The sequence below is a fragment of the Clarias gariepinus genome, chromosome 9, assembly GCF_024256425.1.
Source record: "Clarias gariepinus isolate MV-2021 ecotype Netherlands chromosome 9, CGAR_prim_01v2, whole genome shotgun sequence".
NCBI classification, from domain to species: Eukaryota; Metazoa; Chordata; class Actinopteri; order Siluriformes; family Clariidae; genus Clarias; species Clarias gariepinus.
The window spans coordinates 28,193,758-28,209,430 of record NC_071108.1 but is presented as its reverse complement, the minus strand read 5'-3'; the positions used below and the strand labels follow the sequence as shown (position 1 = coordinate 28,209,430).

The following is a 15,673-nucleotide window of genomic DNA, read 5'->3' as shown; positions in this document are numbered from 1 at the left end:
TTATTTTAAAAGAAATATAATAATAAATCACGACTTTTAGTTGGTTTGTGCACATTTGCACGTAACTGTCAGACTAATTGTAGACAACACCCTGGTCACTGGTTAAAATTGTATTTATTTATTTTTCTCTAAATCTCCCCCTCCGTAGCAGTACCGTACACTACTGTGCAAACGCATCCATCATTTTCCCGCAACTTACTCTCAACGACACCCCTGACGATGACGTCACCACAGCAAAACTTCCAGCCGTGAGGCGCGCTTTCTGGTGCGTAGCGCGCGCGTCCTTTGCTTCCCCGGCAACGACAGGGAAACATCGAATTATTGCATTATAATAAAAATACGCACTATGGCACATGCGTAAAGCAAGCACAGCCACATATTAAGTTAACTTTACCATCAACTTTGACATGGAGATTAACATTAACATTAACATTAGGATTATTAACAACTAACCCGAGTTGATTATAAAGTCAAAAGGGGAGTGCAGTAAGAAGAGAGATGTGTGCGTAATTCCCGCGGCGGCTGTCGCCTTGAGACCCAGAGTCTCTGTTCTGCCAGCAATTACACACAGACAGTGGGGATTAACCCTGAGAATTGAATTAACACTTACATTCACCGCTTCATACAACCTTTACCCAGGTTTACAGCAACACAAATCCACAACGTTAACACGAACAAAAGAGAACATTCAAAAGAGAAGGTTTTTTACCTCTCATGTTTAGGAACGTCAAGTCAGGTTGTGTTTGAGGGAAAGGCTAGCACCATCCATGTAGATAAGTGAGAGACTGTGGCCATGCAGTGCCAGAGCTTCAGTTAACACACTCATACACACGCTAAAGTTAGGGCAAGCCGCCTTGACAACGCGGTACACAATACAGCCAGAAGCGCACTTCACACACAGCGACAATCAAACTACAGAAGTCAACAGGAACAAATTAATTATTATTATTATTATTATTATTATTATTATGTTGTTGTTGTTGTTGTTGTTGTTGTTGTTTTTTGTTATTAAATCAACATACAGTCGTTATTTTACAACCACAAAGCGTTACACAAAACCTAAAAGAATGACATTCACTTACGTGTTCATTCGTTGAATTTCAAAATCCTATCTTAAGATCTATGGTTAGATCCGGCTAGACATGTCAATCATTTCTCGCTGAAACTCGCACCTAGACTGCCCATGTTTTCTTTTTTTTTTTACCTGATTAGTGAAAGCAACTCAGCCCTGATTTCCAAGTGCGCTCAGTCCGACTTGCTTTTTTTCCCTCCCCAATCATGATCAAACCTGAACTCTGACCACCGCATCACCTTCTCACAGCCTAATATCGATTTCCAACACACACAACACACTCACACACATTCGGAGAAATCCATAACAACATTTATTTTGATGCGTATGCAGTTGTCAATGTCTGGAAAATAAATACTAAGACGCATAGTAACAAAATGAAACGGCAAATGTAATTAAAATAAACTGCTTTCGTGGTGAACATAATAGCTAATTATTATTATAATTTTTTTAGGGTAATGAATGTATATATTTAAGACAAATTACAAAAATACAAACAGCTCGGTCACCCACTCGCACCCACACCCCAGACCTAAAACGAAATAGTGAGAAGGACCAGATAATACATTCCATCAGCATAAAGAGCAAGGGATTTGTTTGTTAAATTATATTTATTTCATATCATTTTTTTAAAAAATGGCTAAAGATAAAGGTGACCTAAAAGCAGAAACATGTTGTACACATAAACAGAGCTAAATAAAGATGTGAAGCACCAGAGATAAGCAAAAGATCTCAAGAAAAATGAAATTTTAATTAAATGGAAAGGCTTTATATTGAGATGCATCCTGCGTCCGAGTTTATTATTATTATTATTATTATTATTATATAGCCATTCTATTTATTGCGCAGTCTATTTCACAGTCTGTAAAGCCTTATCTTACGCCATAAGTCGTAGAAAAAAAAATCTGAAAAAAAAATCAAAACCAATAAACAAACAAATGTGACTAAACGTCAGTATGAAATACACTTCTCCTTACCTTGTATAATGAAATTCGCGTTCCAGCTTTGAAACATCCACAGTGGCCTATAGCTATAATTTCTTGAATGTCAAATTCATTTTGATTGAAACTGTTTAAAAGCTGGAGAACTTAAACAGAAGAATTTCCGGCTCTGAGCAAAAATATCCAGCAGGTAATAATAATAATAATAATAATAATAATAAAAGCTGAAACTGAAATGAAGCAGACTGGACTGAGAGGAGCGTGCGCTACACTGAAGTGTGTGTGTGTGTATCAGCTGATGGAGCAGGTTAGGGGATGGGGAACTGCAGCTTTGCTGGGATGGGCTGTGTGCTGGGAGAAATAGGGCTGACAGGAGGAGGCGTTAGCCGCCGTTTGGGCTCACACGAGCGGGAAACGCCACTCTCTCACCAGGGGATCCCACACACACGCTTCCAACTGCCCTGCAGCCTCACACACCATGCAGCCAAGCAACATAACACTCTCTCTCCTGCACATTCGTTTCCTTCTCAAACTTCTAATGATATTAGTTAATCACAGAGAATAAATAATACACGATTTACTCTGCAGTCTTTCATCATCAGTGCATGATTTATCATACGTCATGACATAATTTTAATTTTTTAAAAATAATATTTCAATAATGATAATTGTTTATTATTAAATTTAAGCTGAACTATACACATTGAACTATTTTATCGTCTACATTTGCATTAGAAGTCCAATTCTACGCTTAAACCTGGCACAAAACTACATTTCCCATGATGCACCAGAACCACTCTGATTGGTTGCCTTGTCTTAACGCTTCCGAAACACCAGACCAACCGCCAAGACCAGGTAAGATTTTACCTTCACAAAGAAAGAAAACAACGTTCTAAGCCTACTGTACAATTTTTGGAAACAATCACTCAATCTCGTCAACTAGGTAAATATAACGCGTTAGAGATTTAGCGAATAGCTCTGAAACTCTTGAGATGTTAATGAGATTAAGCTAACCGGCTAATTATACTGTATAACGCTATGTGGACTCGCCTCCTCTGGTGGCTTCAGCATTTATTCTCCTACAGGATAAATTTATAAAATGATGTACTAGCAAACGGTAAGCTTATTTTAATGTAAAGGGAAGTCGGGTGAACGCTATAAACAACAATAATAATAAAACGAACAAGCGGTGGTCGAATCCCAAATTGAGGTCTGCACCCTGCACGTGCACTACACAGGGCACTGCGCGTGCGGTGGGTAGTTTATCTCTTACACCAGAAACATTTAGACAAATAAAAATCAGTAAAAACACATTTGTATAAAGTGTTAGTTTTCCTAACAGACTGCCAACTTTAAATATTTCATTAAATATTTAAGGAACAGGAAAAAAATTGTAAATTATTGGTGTGTGTGTGTGTGTGTGTGTGTGTGTTGCTAATTGTTTTGACCTTGTGTTGTAATTATAAATACTGTTTTGTAGGGATGTGAATAACCAGTCACTCCCTGATACAATATTATCACGATGCCTAGGTCACAACTTGATTTATGTTGCAATAATCTTTATGGCAATTATATAAATATCACAATTCAATATAAAAATTTCTTCCGATTTTGTTACAGTTAACAAGTTTGAATCTTAAAAAAAAATAATCATTACGTATATGTTTTATAGCTAAGCTTTCTTCAACTCCTTTACAGCTGAATTGAACACAAGGATTTAACTGTTGGTGGCTTGGTGGTTAGCACTGTCACCCTGCACCACCAGGGTCCAGGTTCGATTCTTGCCTTGGGTCTGTGTACATGGAGTTTGCATGTTCTCTTTGTGCTTGGTGGGTTTCCTCCGGGTGCTCCGGTTTCTCCCACAGTCCAAAGACAGGCAGATTAGGTTAATTGACTGCGTTTGTTTGTGCTTTGCGATAGACTGATATCGTGCTTTGAGCCCTAATTTCCTGGGATAGGCTCCAGGCCCCCCTGCGACCCTGTATACAGGACGAAGTGGTTTAGTTGGTGAGTGAGTGAAAAATTAAAGGGTGGCTGAATGTCCAATCACTGGTAATGGCTGATCAAACTGAAAACAAGATAATTCTGGTCATTGGCTGATCAACCGGGTCATTTCTGTTCTGTTGTAAAAAAAATAAATAAATGTAAAAAATCGGTGTTGAGATACATGAATCGTGATTTATAATTGAATTACTGTTGTTCTACTGTTTAGTAGTTATTCTCTCTACAGCATACACAAAGCTGCAAAAAGTCCATACAGAGCAGTAATTTTATGATAAATTGTATGCATCAAAAATTACATATATTTTTTTTTAACAGATAAAGTTTAGCTATTAATACCCTAGCTATACTTTATAGGCTTTCCATTAGTGATGTTAAAAGTAACAACTTGCCTGAGATATAATGAGAGGATTGTTACATCCACAAGTCTTTGGACAGCACAAAGAGGATTGTGACTCCCTGTAAGGCTGTTTTGTATATAATATTAAACTCTTACTTTTTATTTGTATGAAGATTAACACAAATATAATTTTGAATATGGATGAACTTGGATTTTGAACATGACCATAAGGCTTTTGGTGAAGTTGAGGTGGCGCCACCATGTGTTTGATTTGAGTCATTAAACCAAACGCACTGAAGTTCAGGCAGAATCCCACAGACACCCTATGGGTTTTGAATAAACAGATAAAATTGCACAAATTGGATGATTTACAGTTTATCTCCAAATATTAAATGTGCATTGTTTAAAGGGACAGTTTAAACAAGAGATTTCCCCCCTCTTCCAGGACATACTCTGTCCTGCTGGCAAAAATACCTTTACATTTTTATCTCAATACTTTGGCAAACTTTTTTCTACAGAACACAATGCTAAGGATTTCTGATTTCTAAAGAATTTATATACAGTAACTGATGTGAATCTTAAATCTCTTTTTAGGCCACTCCTAGCATCCAACGTCCGTGCATCACGTCTCGTATTTTGGCATGAATTTCTCTGAGCTCCTGAAGCAGTCCAACCAGCTATGCAAACTCTCCCCTGATGGAAAGTATTTGGTATGGCATCAAATCTAAACATATATTTTCAGTATAATAACTGTGTGTTATCCTTAATAAATCTCAATCTCTGTTGTGTAAAAATATAACGTGCTAAACATACAGTAACCCCCCACCCCCCAACTAACCCTGTGTGTCTAATTCTTAGGCCACCTGCGTTCAATATCGCCTGGTAGTACGGGATGTCAGGACTCTGCAGATTTTGCAGCTTTACACCTGTCTGGACCAGGTGGCACAGATGGAGTGGTCTTCAGACTCCCTCTTCATCCTCTGCGCAATGCACAAAAGAGGGCTGGTGCAGGTACTTACTAGTCCTGTTGCTGAGCATCAGAGCGGCTCATTAGATAGGGAAATAAGTAATTGTTTCCTGGAAGTGCATCCTTTTAGTGCACTTCCAGTGCACTTAATGCATTAGAAAGTATTATATCCAGCCTTGGATATAAATCTTCAGAATTATTTGAGGCAACCTATTTGTTTGGATTCCTGCACTATAATGAGTAAAATTAGGAAAAAAAAAAATCTTACCTTTCTAAAGGAAGCCAGCGCCAGTCTTTCATTTTGTCCTAGACTCAGGAGTGCAGGTGTAACGAAAGGGCTGTTCTTAGTGGTGATGGTGTATGTGTTCACGAGTAGGTCTCTCTCTCTCTCTCTCTCTCTGTCTCTCTCGTGCAGGTGTGGTCTCTGGAGCAGCCTGAATGGCGGTGTAAGATAGACGAGGGCTCGATCGGGCTAGTCTCCTCACGATGGAGTCCAGACGGACGTCACGTACTCAACACCACCGAGTTTCACGTAAGTGTGAATTCAGGAGGAGTCTGACCCGCTCCATGTCAACTGTCACTGCCTCGTAACCGAGGACCTGAAAATAGCAGGCTGTTGGGTGGAACAGGGCTGGCCTCAGACCTCAAATAACCATCTAACATAGGGAGCTGTGCTATGTCCAGTGCCTGTTCACTTTACAGTCAAGTCAATGAGGGGGAAAACCAGGGAAGGATGGTTTATTAGGGTTACTGGTGTCGTACAATTAGCATGAGGGGAATGTGTGTAAGCATATCTATTCCTTAACAAGTTCCTGGAAAAAAAATGCTGGAAAGCAAGTCTGGACTGAATGAATCTGAAACAAACTATCTCAGAGTTTTAATTGAATTTATTTAAAAGTCGTCACTCAGTAAAGCATTGCTTTTTATATATATTGTAGCGCATTTCATAAAATGCAAGTTTAGAAACAACAGCGTGTCTTATGATAACATCCAAACTCATCATAAACCCAAAGTTTGAATGTGCCTCATAAATGTTTGTGTAACGATTTAAGTCGCACCTTGAATTCACGCCCTATTAATGTGGATGTGAGAAGTTTATCCTGATCCAGAGGTGTTTCTTAGATGGCTGTGAAGGATCCTAAGGGCCGTGTAAAACTACATGTGAATCACTCTACATCCCTCTGTCTCTGTCTGTTAGGATTACACAGGGGCTACATGCCAGAGCAGGAGATGCCTGCTGCCTGAACCCGACTCCAAGAGTCACTGACAGGTGTTGAGACGGAGAACAGCTGTGTCTGGGAATGAAAGAGGGGGCACAGAGCTGAGTGTCTGTGGCATTCTCACTTTCTCTCCCACTCTGTAGCAATCGAAAATCAGACTTTGTCTTTCCAGTTCTCTCTGACAACTGTTTGCCATCAGATGGTGAAATGAGTAGTGTTGATTTTCTAATGAGGTCTCTATGTGGATTAACGTGCTTATGTTGGAAAAGGGAGAGCCTCTATTACAGTCAGATTTAATAAAGCTCTGCCATTAACAGCGTTTGTTGGTAGGTTTGAGGCTCAGAGTTCAGTCCTATTAGGCTTTATCTGACCTCATATTCACACCAGACAAAAATTCATTAAGAGACTTTGGGTTTATGATGGTCAAAAACAGGGCATTTATTTAAATATTTTATTTACATTTAATATTTTGGATACTCTAATATTCCTGGAATGCCTTTTAACTCTTCATCGAGTTCTGTGATATATACGTTTAAAATCTGAACTACATTCATTGTACCTAAACACACAGGAGAAATCCAGGGAATATAAAAACTGGGAAAATACGGGTGCTCTGATCAGGGTTTTTGGGGCCAATCACGATCTCCAAATACAGAAATTAGAATCGGTGGATATGGATCACTCATCACAGGTGTGTGGGGCGTTATTGGGAGCCTCTATTTAAAGTGTTCTTCTGAGTGGGTAGTATTGTTTATTTATTTACTTTTTACAGCAGTAAAAACAGCAGTGCACAAATATAATTTAGATATGAGAAAGTATCATTCATTTAAAACCTACATCATGTGCAACATATTCCATTCTCTTATTATTTCATGTAGATTATAAAGAAACTGAAACCAATTGAATAGCCTCTGCTTGACTAATGAGCAAAAACTTTCCATCCCTTAACCTGCATCAAGGGTCTTTCACACACTCCCAACTGTCCTACTATACTCACTCATTATGACGTGCAGCACATGGAACAAGGTTGCGTGAATGAATAACAAATCGAAACTCTGCACTGAAGGTTTTTAAATAATCGCAGACATCAGTCGCTTTCTATTTGGCGAGCTAATCATATTTACTTATCAGTGAGCATATCCGAATTTCTGTATTTTTAAGAGACGCACTATTCCTCTCATCATCCGGGATTTGTGCAGCCGTGCTAAACAGTCGCACACTGTCAGCCTGCATGGAGCAGTAAGGTAAACCCAGGCTGCCTCGACCAGAGCTGGGAACCGCTTTTCATTTCTCTCTTTATTATTATTATTATTATTATTATTATTATTATTGTGATGATGGTTTTAGTCTTTTTACTCTCGGCTATAGCTCTTTAAAGGCTTTTGCTATAAGTGGTTGAGTGATGGTTGACAAGATCTAGCTGCAGTGATCAAGATCATTCTGAGGTAGAGAAAGATAATTGATCAAGAACTAAAACATAAAAAGGAACACTCGTTGCCATGGAAACTGCAGAGCAAATTAAAGAGGGCGAGTTTGTGACAGACCATGGCAATACCACAGTTAAATGAAGGCACTTGCAGAAAACTCATCTGAAAGTGCTGAGATCTCTCAGGTTGCTCATAGGACACAAAGGTTTGGTCAAACTTTCTGTGTTTACTTGAAATGTTTTCTGTAAGATTGTTGTTGTGTTGATTTTCTTTTGGAGCAGGACCGTTCCAGGATTATGAGCTAAGTAACACTTTGTCCCAGGGGTTGTAATCCAAGTGTTTGCTGAGTGTTATAAGAAGCTCTTGAAAGAAGAAACCCAAGGGCACTGGTGAATAGTTTACCTTTTAAATGATGCCACGTTGTTCGGGATCTTATCGACGATACTTGTGCTGTCATTAAACTCCCAAGGCTGTTTACAGTCTCGGTTTTCTAATAGCTCGTAGTCAAAATGCTGAGCATTTACCCCAGTCCAAAATGCCCAGGCTGGCAGGGGTAGCATCTCCTGCTCCCTTAGCATGTCTGGCCGGCTGTATCGGATACAAGCGAGACTCAAATCTGTAACAGGAGCATTGGCACTGTATCGTTTTAAAGATGTTTTCTGATGTGGAATGCCCTGGCTTAATCCGCCGCTGACAGGCAGGTCTATGTAAAGATTCTTGGAAATGCGACTGTGGCTTCTTGCATACAAAGGGGCTTTCCCAGTGTGAATCATCTAACAGGTTCTACATTCTATAGGTTCACTGTAAGCATTATCGTTTAACTCTTTAACCTTTTCGAAGTTGACTCCATACTCGGATCCCGCCTGAGCAGTAATACACAATGTTAGATTGCATATTTTAAACCAGCCTTCAATTTGTTACTGTTTTCTCATGCCAGCGCAGGGAGCTGCAGCTGTCACTGTGCTGAATGTCCCCCCGACGTTCCAGACACAGCGATGACGCGTGTCTGCCTTGGCCGGCTCAGAGAACCCCTGAACGCACCAGCCTCACCAGCTACTCGGGCCTCCAGCATGCATTGCTACATTGAGAAGCATCTCCCACCTTCTTCACTGTTTAACAGTTTCCGATTTCAGCTCCGCCTGATCTCTGTCTCTTTTAAACCAGGCGCCGCTGATAACCCACTCTGTGTAGCAGAAGTGATGAGAGGCAGCATCGCTTAAAGTGATGACCCTGTGTAGATGTTGGTTTCTATGGAACTGAGATGTCTGCTGCAGCTGTATGGCTTTGCTCAATCCATTCAGGGCTGAAGACAGATTGTCATGAGAGAGCGAGCAGCTGATGCACCTCAGGTGTCCTCCTTTAGCCCTTAAGTTCACCAGAGGACACATAAAAGGAGCACAGCGGCTATTCTCAATTCTAGGGCTAAAATTTGTCTGGTTTGTCTTAAAGTTTCATGTTTATTAGATGAGTGTCGGGGAAGACAGAAATTCGGTAGATTTAGAGATGACATTCATACATCCTGAGGCTGAGCTTTGACACTACTGGCAGCTTTTTACTTCTTTCATTTGTTTGTTTGAACTCCTGGGTAAAAAGAAAAAAATTAGTTCTGTTATCAGTTTACACTAGGTAATAAGGCTTGCTTGTTAAAGAAGTTTAAAAGTACTTTCCACTTTATACCATCTCATACTGATTTAATTGTTCAGTTACAACCAAAGGAGCATGTAGATTTTACACATACTGTCCTGTACATTTATGAGTATTTAGAGTATCTGGCTGACGCCCTTTCCTAGAGCAACTTACTATACAAAGTAGGTCACATAGCCATGTACTGTACTTCAAAGCCACATATTGTTAATCTTGGTGTGTTTTCATTCGCCAAGTAGGCAATACATTCTGTACTGCAGTGAGAGACCTTCAGTTGCAGTAACGGTTTTCGAATGCATGGCGTGTGATGGAGACAATGTCGAGTAGTACCCTTTTATAGAGGAATGAGTGCAATTTCAACAACCTATGTCAGTTAATAAAAAAAAATAGCGAAATAAATGTTGCAAAAGGTTATTGCCATTCTAAGTTAAAGACGATCACATGATGTAATGGTATCTAACAATTTTTTTGGGGAAAAGTAGTGTAATTATCATTTAAAGCCTTGTCATTATTTTACACTTCAAACAGTATAAAACAGCTTTTGTTGCTGAATATGACTTTTTCTGTTTGTGCTTACAGTTAAGAATTACAGTCTGGTCTCTTTGCAACAAATCTGTTTCCTACATCAAGTACCCTAAAGCCTGCCAGAAAGGTGAGTGTTTCAGAGTGAAACGCATCTCAAGTGACAAAGCTTTAGAAGATTGTAATCTAACAAACGTCTCGTCATCAGGGATGGACTTCAGTGCGGACGGACACTACATGGCTCTAGCCGAGCGAAGAGACTGCAAAGATTACATCAGTATATTTGTTTGTGATGACTGGCATCTACTCAGGGTGAGCATTTTCGTCTTTTTTTAAATTTTTTTTTTAACCGAGTACAGTTGACTTACTGTGAGGATCAGGGGCTCCAGGGTCCAAGATCGTGTTTCTGTGCATGTGTGAGAATTAAGATTCTGCTGGAAAGACAAGATGGAGAGATGTTTTTGAACTTGTCATAATTGTGATTAATAATTGGGAGTGTTATGATTTTGACATATGATGGTACTGTCCTGCAGCATTTTGAGACAGAAACACAGGACCTATCAGGGGTGGAGTGGTCTCCTAACGGCTGTGTGCTCGCAGTGTGGGACTCCTGTCTGGAGGTGAGCGAGATCTGACAGGATTACTGAGGAATGGCATGGGATTGATATATATTGTAAACTGTGGTCAGAAATTGAACAGCTATGAGAATATCTAATGGATGTTAATTTCTCTAGTACAAAATGCTGTTGTATTCCCTGGATGGGCGCCTGCTGTCAACCTACAGTGCTTACGAATGGTCACTGGGAATTAAATCAGTCGCCTGGAGTCCCAGTAGCCAGTTTCTGGCTGTCGGCAGCTACGACGAGAAGGTATAATCTTTGCAAAAGCACAATCTTAAATTCTGAGATTAAGATGTTTGCTTATAATCTATTCCATTAGTTAAGCCAGTGGTTCTCAGACTAGACCTCAGTATCTCTGCAGCTGTTGTGCTGTGGTTGTTTTCCATTAGGTTCGGATCCTGAACCACATCACCTGGAAGAAGCTTGTCGAGTTCGAGCATCCAGCTACAATCGCTAACTCCAAAGCTGTAAGCATTCTGTCACCTGATTCTAAAGTCATTTCGTATACCTGTAGTTCTGCCAGTATTTGGAACTTCATACATTTGCATGGCTTTTATAGAAAGTTGCCTGAGACATACTGTTGTACTGTTATGTGTATGCAGGGTGCTTGAGAATTTTTTTTGTGCTTATGTGTGTGTGTGTTACTAGGTGGTGTACAGAGAGGTGGAGAAAAAGCCTGTTGTTGGCATCGAGGATTTGTCCAGTCATCAGATCTCCAAGACAAGTTCCTTGTTCAACACACACAGCAAATGTAAGGCCTTTGGACTGTTTTTTTTACTGCAGGTGTGCATGAAACAGATGACACATTCATTCATTCATGTGGATCTCTGCTTAAAATAATTTTAAATTATTTATGGCTGGGTATGAATAATATTTAAAAAAAAATTCAAATCCTTATGGTGTACATCATTCCTAAATCTGAATACAGGCAACTTTCATAAAATATGTTGCTATTTATTTAATTGTTTTTTATTTATTGTTTAGCTATTATATTACTTTAGGTGACCTTCTGCTTTAGTTTATATTAGGTCCTGTTTCAGTTGTCTTGCTGATAAGCACTATTGGTGAGCGTGTGTATGCTAATATTGCGTGTTATGCAGACAGTTGTGTTTGACCGGAGCCTGAGGCTGGAAGGCTCGGCATGGTGACAGGGTCATTATAAATTCCAGCACGCAGCAAAGTTGACCAACTATGTCTGTAAGAGGAGCGTCGCCCGCGCTCTGCGAATGCCCCTATATAAATCTTACCCCCCGAAAACATAGCGACCAGCGTCATGTTTTGACACAAGAGCTCTTCTTTAAGCCTGTGTCTCTTCTCCTAAAAACACGAAACCACCCACACTGCCAGTGAAACTGAGCCATGCAAAGAAGTTTTTTTTTTTTTTTTTTTTTTGCACCGTGCTTCCAGAGATGTGTTCACTGCAGCCGGCCTTATCACAAGCTCACTAACACTATACTATCAGAGATATAAAAAATTACAGATAGAGGAAAAAATTATTCAGTTACTGTAAGGATCGCAGTTGTCTCAATACATTTATTATAGATTCTGACTCATTAATAAAAAAAAATTTCTCTGTAAGCCTGGATCTAAATGATTCACATATTGGCATGGAGAACAGCATCCTGTGTGCTAGAAGCAAATTATTTTATAAATTGGTTTAGAATTGTAACAAAATCTGGGGGAAAAAAAATGTAATATCGAACTGGGACGTTTATAAGATCATGGTATTTACAGAATCGCAATACAAATCGAATCGGCACCTACAGTACAGTAGGTGCCGTGATAATATTCTGTCGCAATATATCGAGAAGATATCTCATGGAGATGAGTGGTACTGGTCCGAAACTTGTGCTAGTATGACATTGGACTGATTATTCCCGTTTCAGATGAGATCGCTTCATTGCCAGTCCAGGTGTCGGTGGTGAAGCCTGATCCCGATCGTGCCAACCCCAAAATCGGAATCTCTGCTGTTGCTTTCAGTGCAGACAATCGCTACCTTGCTACAAAAAATGGTAATTATCTATATTGATGTTATGTAATTGTTTTTTTTTTTTTTTTTTATAAATACTTTGTTAGAACCAAGGCTGAACCTAGAAGCTTCTGTTGCATATCGCCTGTCATAACCACTTCCTGATGAGTGCCCCCTGTCCCATTTGGCATCACTACCAGTCATGAGAAGCATTACCGGCTGCCTGCTGAGTCTGGTATTTAGAGACATTTGCTGCTTTTAGCTGCTGTGTAATTCCCCCTTTATTCTATCCACTAAGCTTTATTCTTGCATGTGCAAACTCCCTGACAAGCGTGTCTTCCTGTTTGGCTTGGCGGTGGGGTGTTAATCATCGTTAAGTACCCTGATGTGTAGTAATGTCGCTGTGCTGGCTGACGCTGTGCCCTGCATGTCTCAGACAGAATGGCGCAGTGCGTGTGGCTGTGGGACATGCAGAGACTCAGCCTGCAGGCCGTACTGGAACACACTTCAGCTGTGCGCTGCTTCGCCTGGGACCCGCGCCGACCACGTCTGGCACTCTGCACCGGAAACGCCAAACTCTATCTGTGGTCCCCCGCCGGCTGTGTGTCGGTGAAAGTGGAAGTGGAAGGTGTAGGTGAGCTGATGTAGCATTCAGTCACTGATTCCATTTACATTTTAGATTTAAAATCTGATTTATGCCCTGATTTATCCCCGTGCTGTGTGTGTGTGACTCAGGTTTACAGGTACAGTCACTGTTCTGGCACTGCCAGGGAGAGTCTCTGATCCTGTTGGGGAAAGATCAGCTGTGTGTGTGTTACATGGCTACAGAGAAGGAGGAGGAGAAGTGAGAGCCAAGGAAAAGCCAGTAGCTAGACCGAACTTGGACCAGCGGTGTGAACCTCTATCTTAATGTCTCTGCCAGGGGGCACCAACGTACAATTTAAAGCAGATAAACTCCTGTGCTACTAATGTTGAAGTCACCAAATAGAACATGTGTCGTTTGAGGATGCACTGCCAGGCAAACTCATGACATTTCCTATTGGTCTATGTTTGTTGTATTTTTCAGGCTCAGACATGCCCCAAGAAATTGTCATCATAGTAGTAAACTTTTTATAAGTATTATTGTAACATTTAAGCATATATATTTTTTTTTTCAATCAGAGTTCCATCTAAAGAAGTAGATCTGCAAATTTCTACCAGAGAATAATTTCAGGGTTGTCCTGTTTTAAGGAAAAAAAAGAAAAACCCACCCTGAAGGTGATCAGACCCATGTCGCCACCTCCCCTGGATCTTTTTTGGTGAAGTTAAAATGGCGTTGATGGCGTTTACAATTAATCCTTGATCGAACATATAAAAGAAAGAGTACAGTAAATAAGGGCTGGATTTTTACATCGAAAAATAGCACTGTTGTGATTGACAGCACAATGTTTAAAACACCTCAGGACTACAATGCTGGAACGCAAATACGCCAAATCACATGGCACAAACTGTTCATATTGTCAAAAGTTCACTATTGTCTGCTTTAATTGTCATTGTATTTCAAACAACAAATATCCATGAAGGTAGAGCATTAATATGTAAAAAGTTAGCATATTCTGTTCAGCTCCATTTTTAATGTGAATTTAAGGCTTTATAGGGACCATGGTTTGATGGTCTGATGTAGGAAATATTTTTACGTGTTAATGTTTATGGAAAGGTTAGGATTATTTTTCTAGGCTCATAATTTCTAATAAAGTTTTCTACAAAGGAACTGGATTTCTTCAGCGTCAGTGTTTGTGGCCACATGCCTTTAAACCTTCTTTATTAAAGGAGAAAAGAATTTACAAGAATGTACAGTGATTTTAATAAGATTTAGCACAAGCATTGTTACAAGTACAAATCCACAGAACTGAAATTTAAACAGTTGTGCTCAGGCTGGCTATGAGCCACCTTGAGCATGAAAAGGTGCGATAGAAACATAATTGTGATTAATTTAGGTTTCATGAAGTGGTCCAGCGTTCTGAACGGACTGTTAGTGTAAAATGTTGTGCCAGAGCAAAGGGGTGTCATGAGGGTTCTCAAGCAACGACCAGATTACAAACATCACACACATACAGTAAAACCACTTTTTTTTTTTTTTTTTTACACACAGTAAACTGCATGCACAGTTCACATGCAATACTTTACACTTTTACAAAAGTAAAATCCTTTAAACAGTGACACCATTATGGGTTTTTATACAAAACACATGACTTTGTACTCACCGTGGGTAAAAACAACAAAAGTGCATACAAGCAAATATCGTATTAGGGAACCCGTATTAAATCCTCTGTAGCAATGACTTCAGGTTAGAATGAAACTTCGTACTCTCAAATGTAGGGGTGTAACCCATATTTAATTGCGTACCCTTTGGTACAGGACAAGTAAACACTATCTAGTTTTAAATAACTCAATTTAATCCGGTTAATTCATATGAACTGAATACACAGCACCATGCTGAGGACTGGGCACAAAACATTTAAATGTCACTTTAGAGATGGGAAATTGGTACTCATGCAGATGTGATTTACCAGTCAGGATTCTGTTTAACGGGCCAAGTGGGAAACTAGGATGGATGACATACGCCAAAGAACTATCGAGTCAGTGTTTTTTTTAGATTATGTCATGAAAGACACACTCCACATTTGCTCTGTTGAGAAAATGTTCAGAAGAGTCGTGCAAAATTAGCAACAGTGTCATCACCAGTAGCAAATGAAGCACAAAATGTTTTTAAAAAATTCTTTAAAATATAATTTATTTAAAAGAAAGATTGTTTGTCATAAATCCTTAATCAATTTGCCACCCAGACATTGGTATATTTTCTTTCCTGAAAAAGAAATTAAATAGAGAGTGTGCTTTTTTTGGTGCATTCCTTAAGTAATCAGGGAATTATAGCTAATTTGTCACTGTTTACAAGGTATTGTAAGTGTTT

The 15,673-nt window shown here is 39.6% G+C and overlaps 2 protein-coding genes across 5 annotated transcripts in view; one reads left to right on the top strand and one right to left on the bottom strand.

Moving 5' to 3' along the window:
• tp73 (tumor protein p73) overlaps positions 1-5,651 on the bottom strand; it is a 32,969-nt gene extending 27,318 nt beyond the window's left edge. For both annotated transcript variants that reach the window (XM_053503411.1, XM_053503413.1), the window contains exon 1: positions 5,590-5,651. In XM_053503411.1, the coding sequence (XP_053359386.1) occupies positions 5,590-5,621 (32 nt within the window). In that variant the 5' untranslated portion in view covers positions 5,622-5,651. The remainder of the gene's footprint in view (positions 1-5,589) is intronic.
• Positions 2,824-14,473, top strand: wrap73 (WD repeat containing, antisense to TP73). Of its 3 annotated transcripts, none has more exons than XM_053503416.1 (13): positions 2,824-2,868; positions 4,949-5,064; positions 5,213-5,365; positions 5,737-5,853; positions 10,192-10,264; positions 10,343-10,446; positions 10,668-10,754; positions 10,869-11,003; positions 11,144-11,221; positions 11,403-11,505; positions 12,641-12,766; positions 13,164-13,357; positions 13,459-14,473. In XM_053503416.1, exons 2-12 carry the CDS (start codon positions 4,996-4,998, stop codon positions 13,334-13,336), a joined length of 1,218 nt encoding a protein of 405 aa, XP_053359391.1. In that variant the 5' UTR covers positions 2,824-2,868; positions 4,949-4,995; the 3' UTR covers positions 13,337-13,357; positions 13,459-14,473. The 3 variants fall into 3 exon arrangements, with proteins under 3 accessions (XP_053359391.1, XP_053359389.1, XP_053359390.1); XM_053503414.1 differs by having other exon boundaries at positions 13,160-13,357; XM_053503415.1 differs by lacking the exon at positions 2,824-2,868 and adding an exon at positions 2,881-2,956 and having other exon boundaries at positions 13,160-13,357.
• The last annotated feature ends 1,200 nt before the right edge of the window (positions 14,474-15,673 follow it).

Coding starts and splice junctions, on each gene's coding strand:
- wrap73 (XM_053503414.1), top strand. CDS start 4,996: ATGAATTTCTCTGAGCTCCTGAAGCAGTCCAACCAGCTATGCAAACTC. Junction 11,222..11,402: donor CAATCGCTAACTCCAAAGCT/GTAAGCATTCTG, acceptor GTGTGTTACTAG/GTGGTGTACAGAGAGGTGGA. Junction 11,506..12,640: donor GTTCAACACACACAGCAAAT/GTAAGGCCTTTG, acceptor TTCCCGTTTCAG/ATGAGATCGCTTCATTGCCA.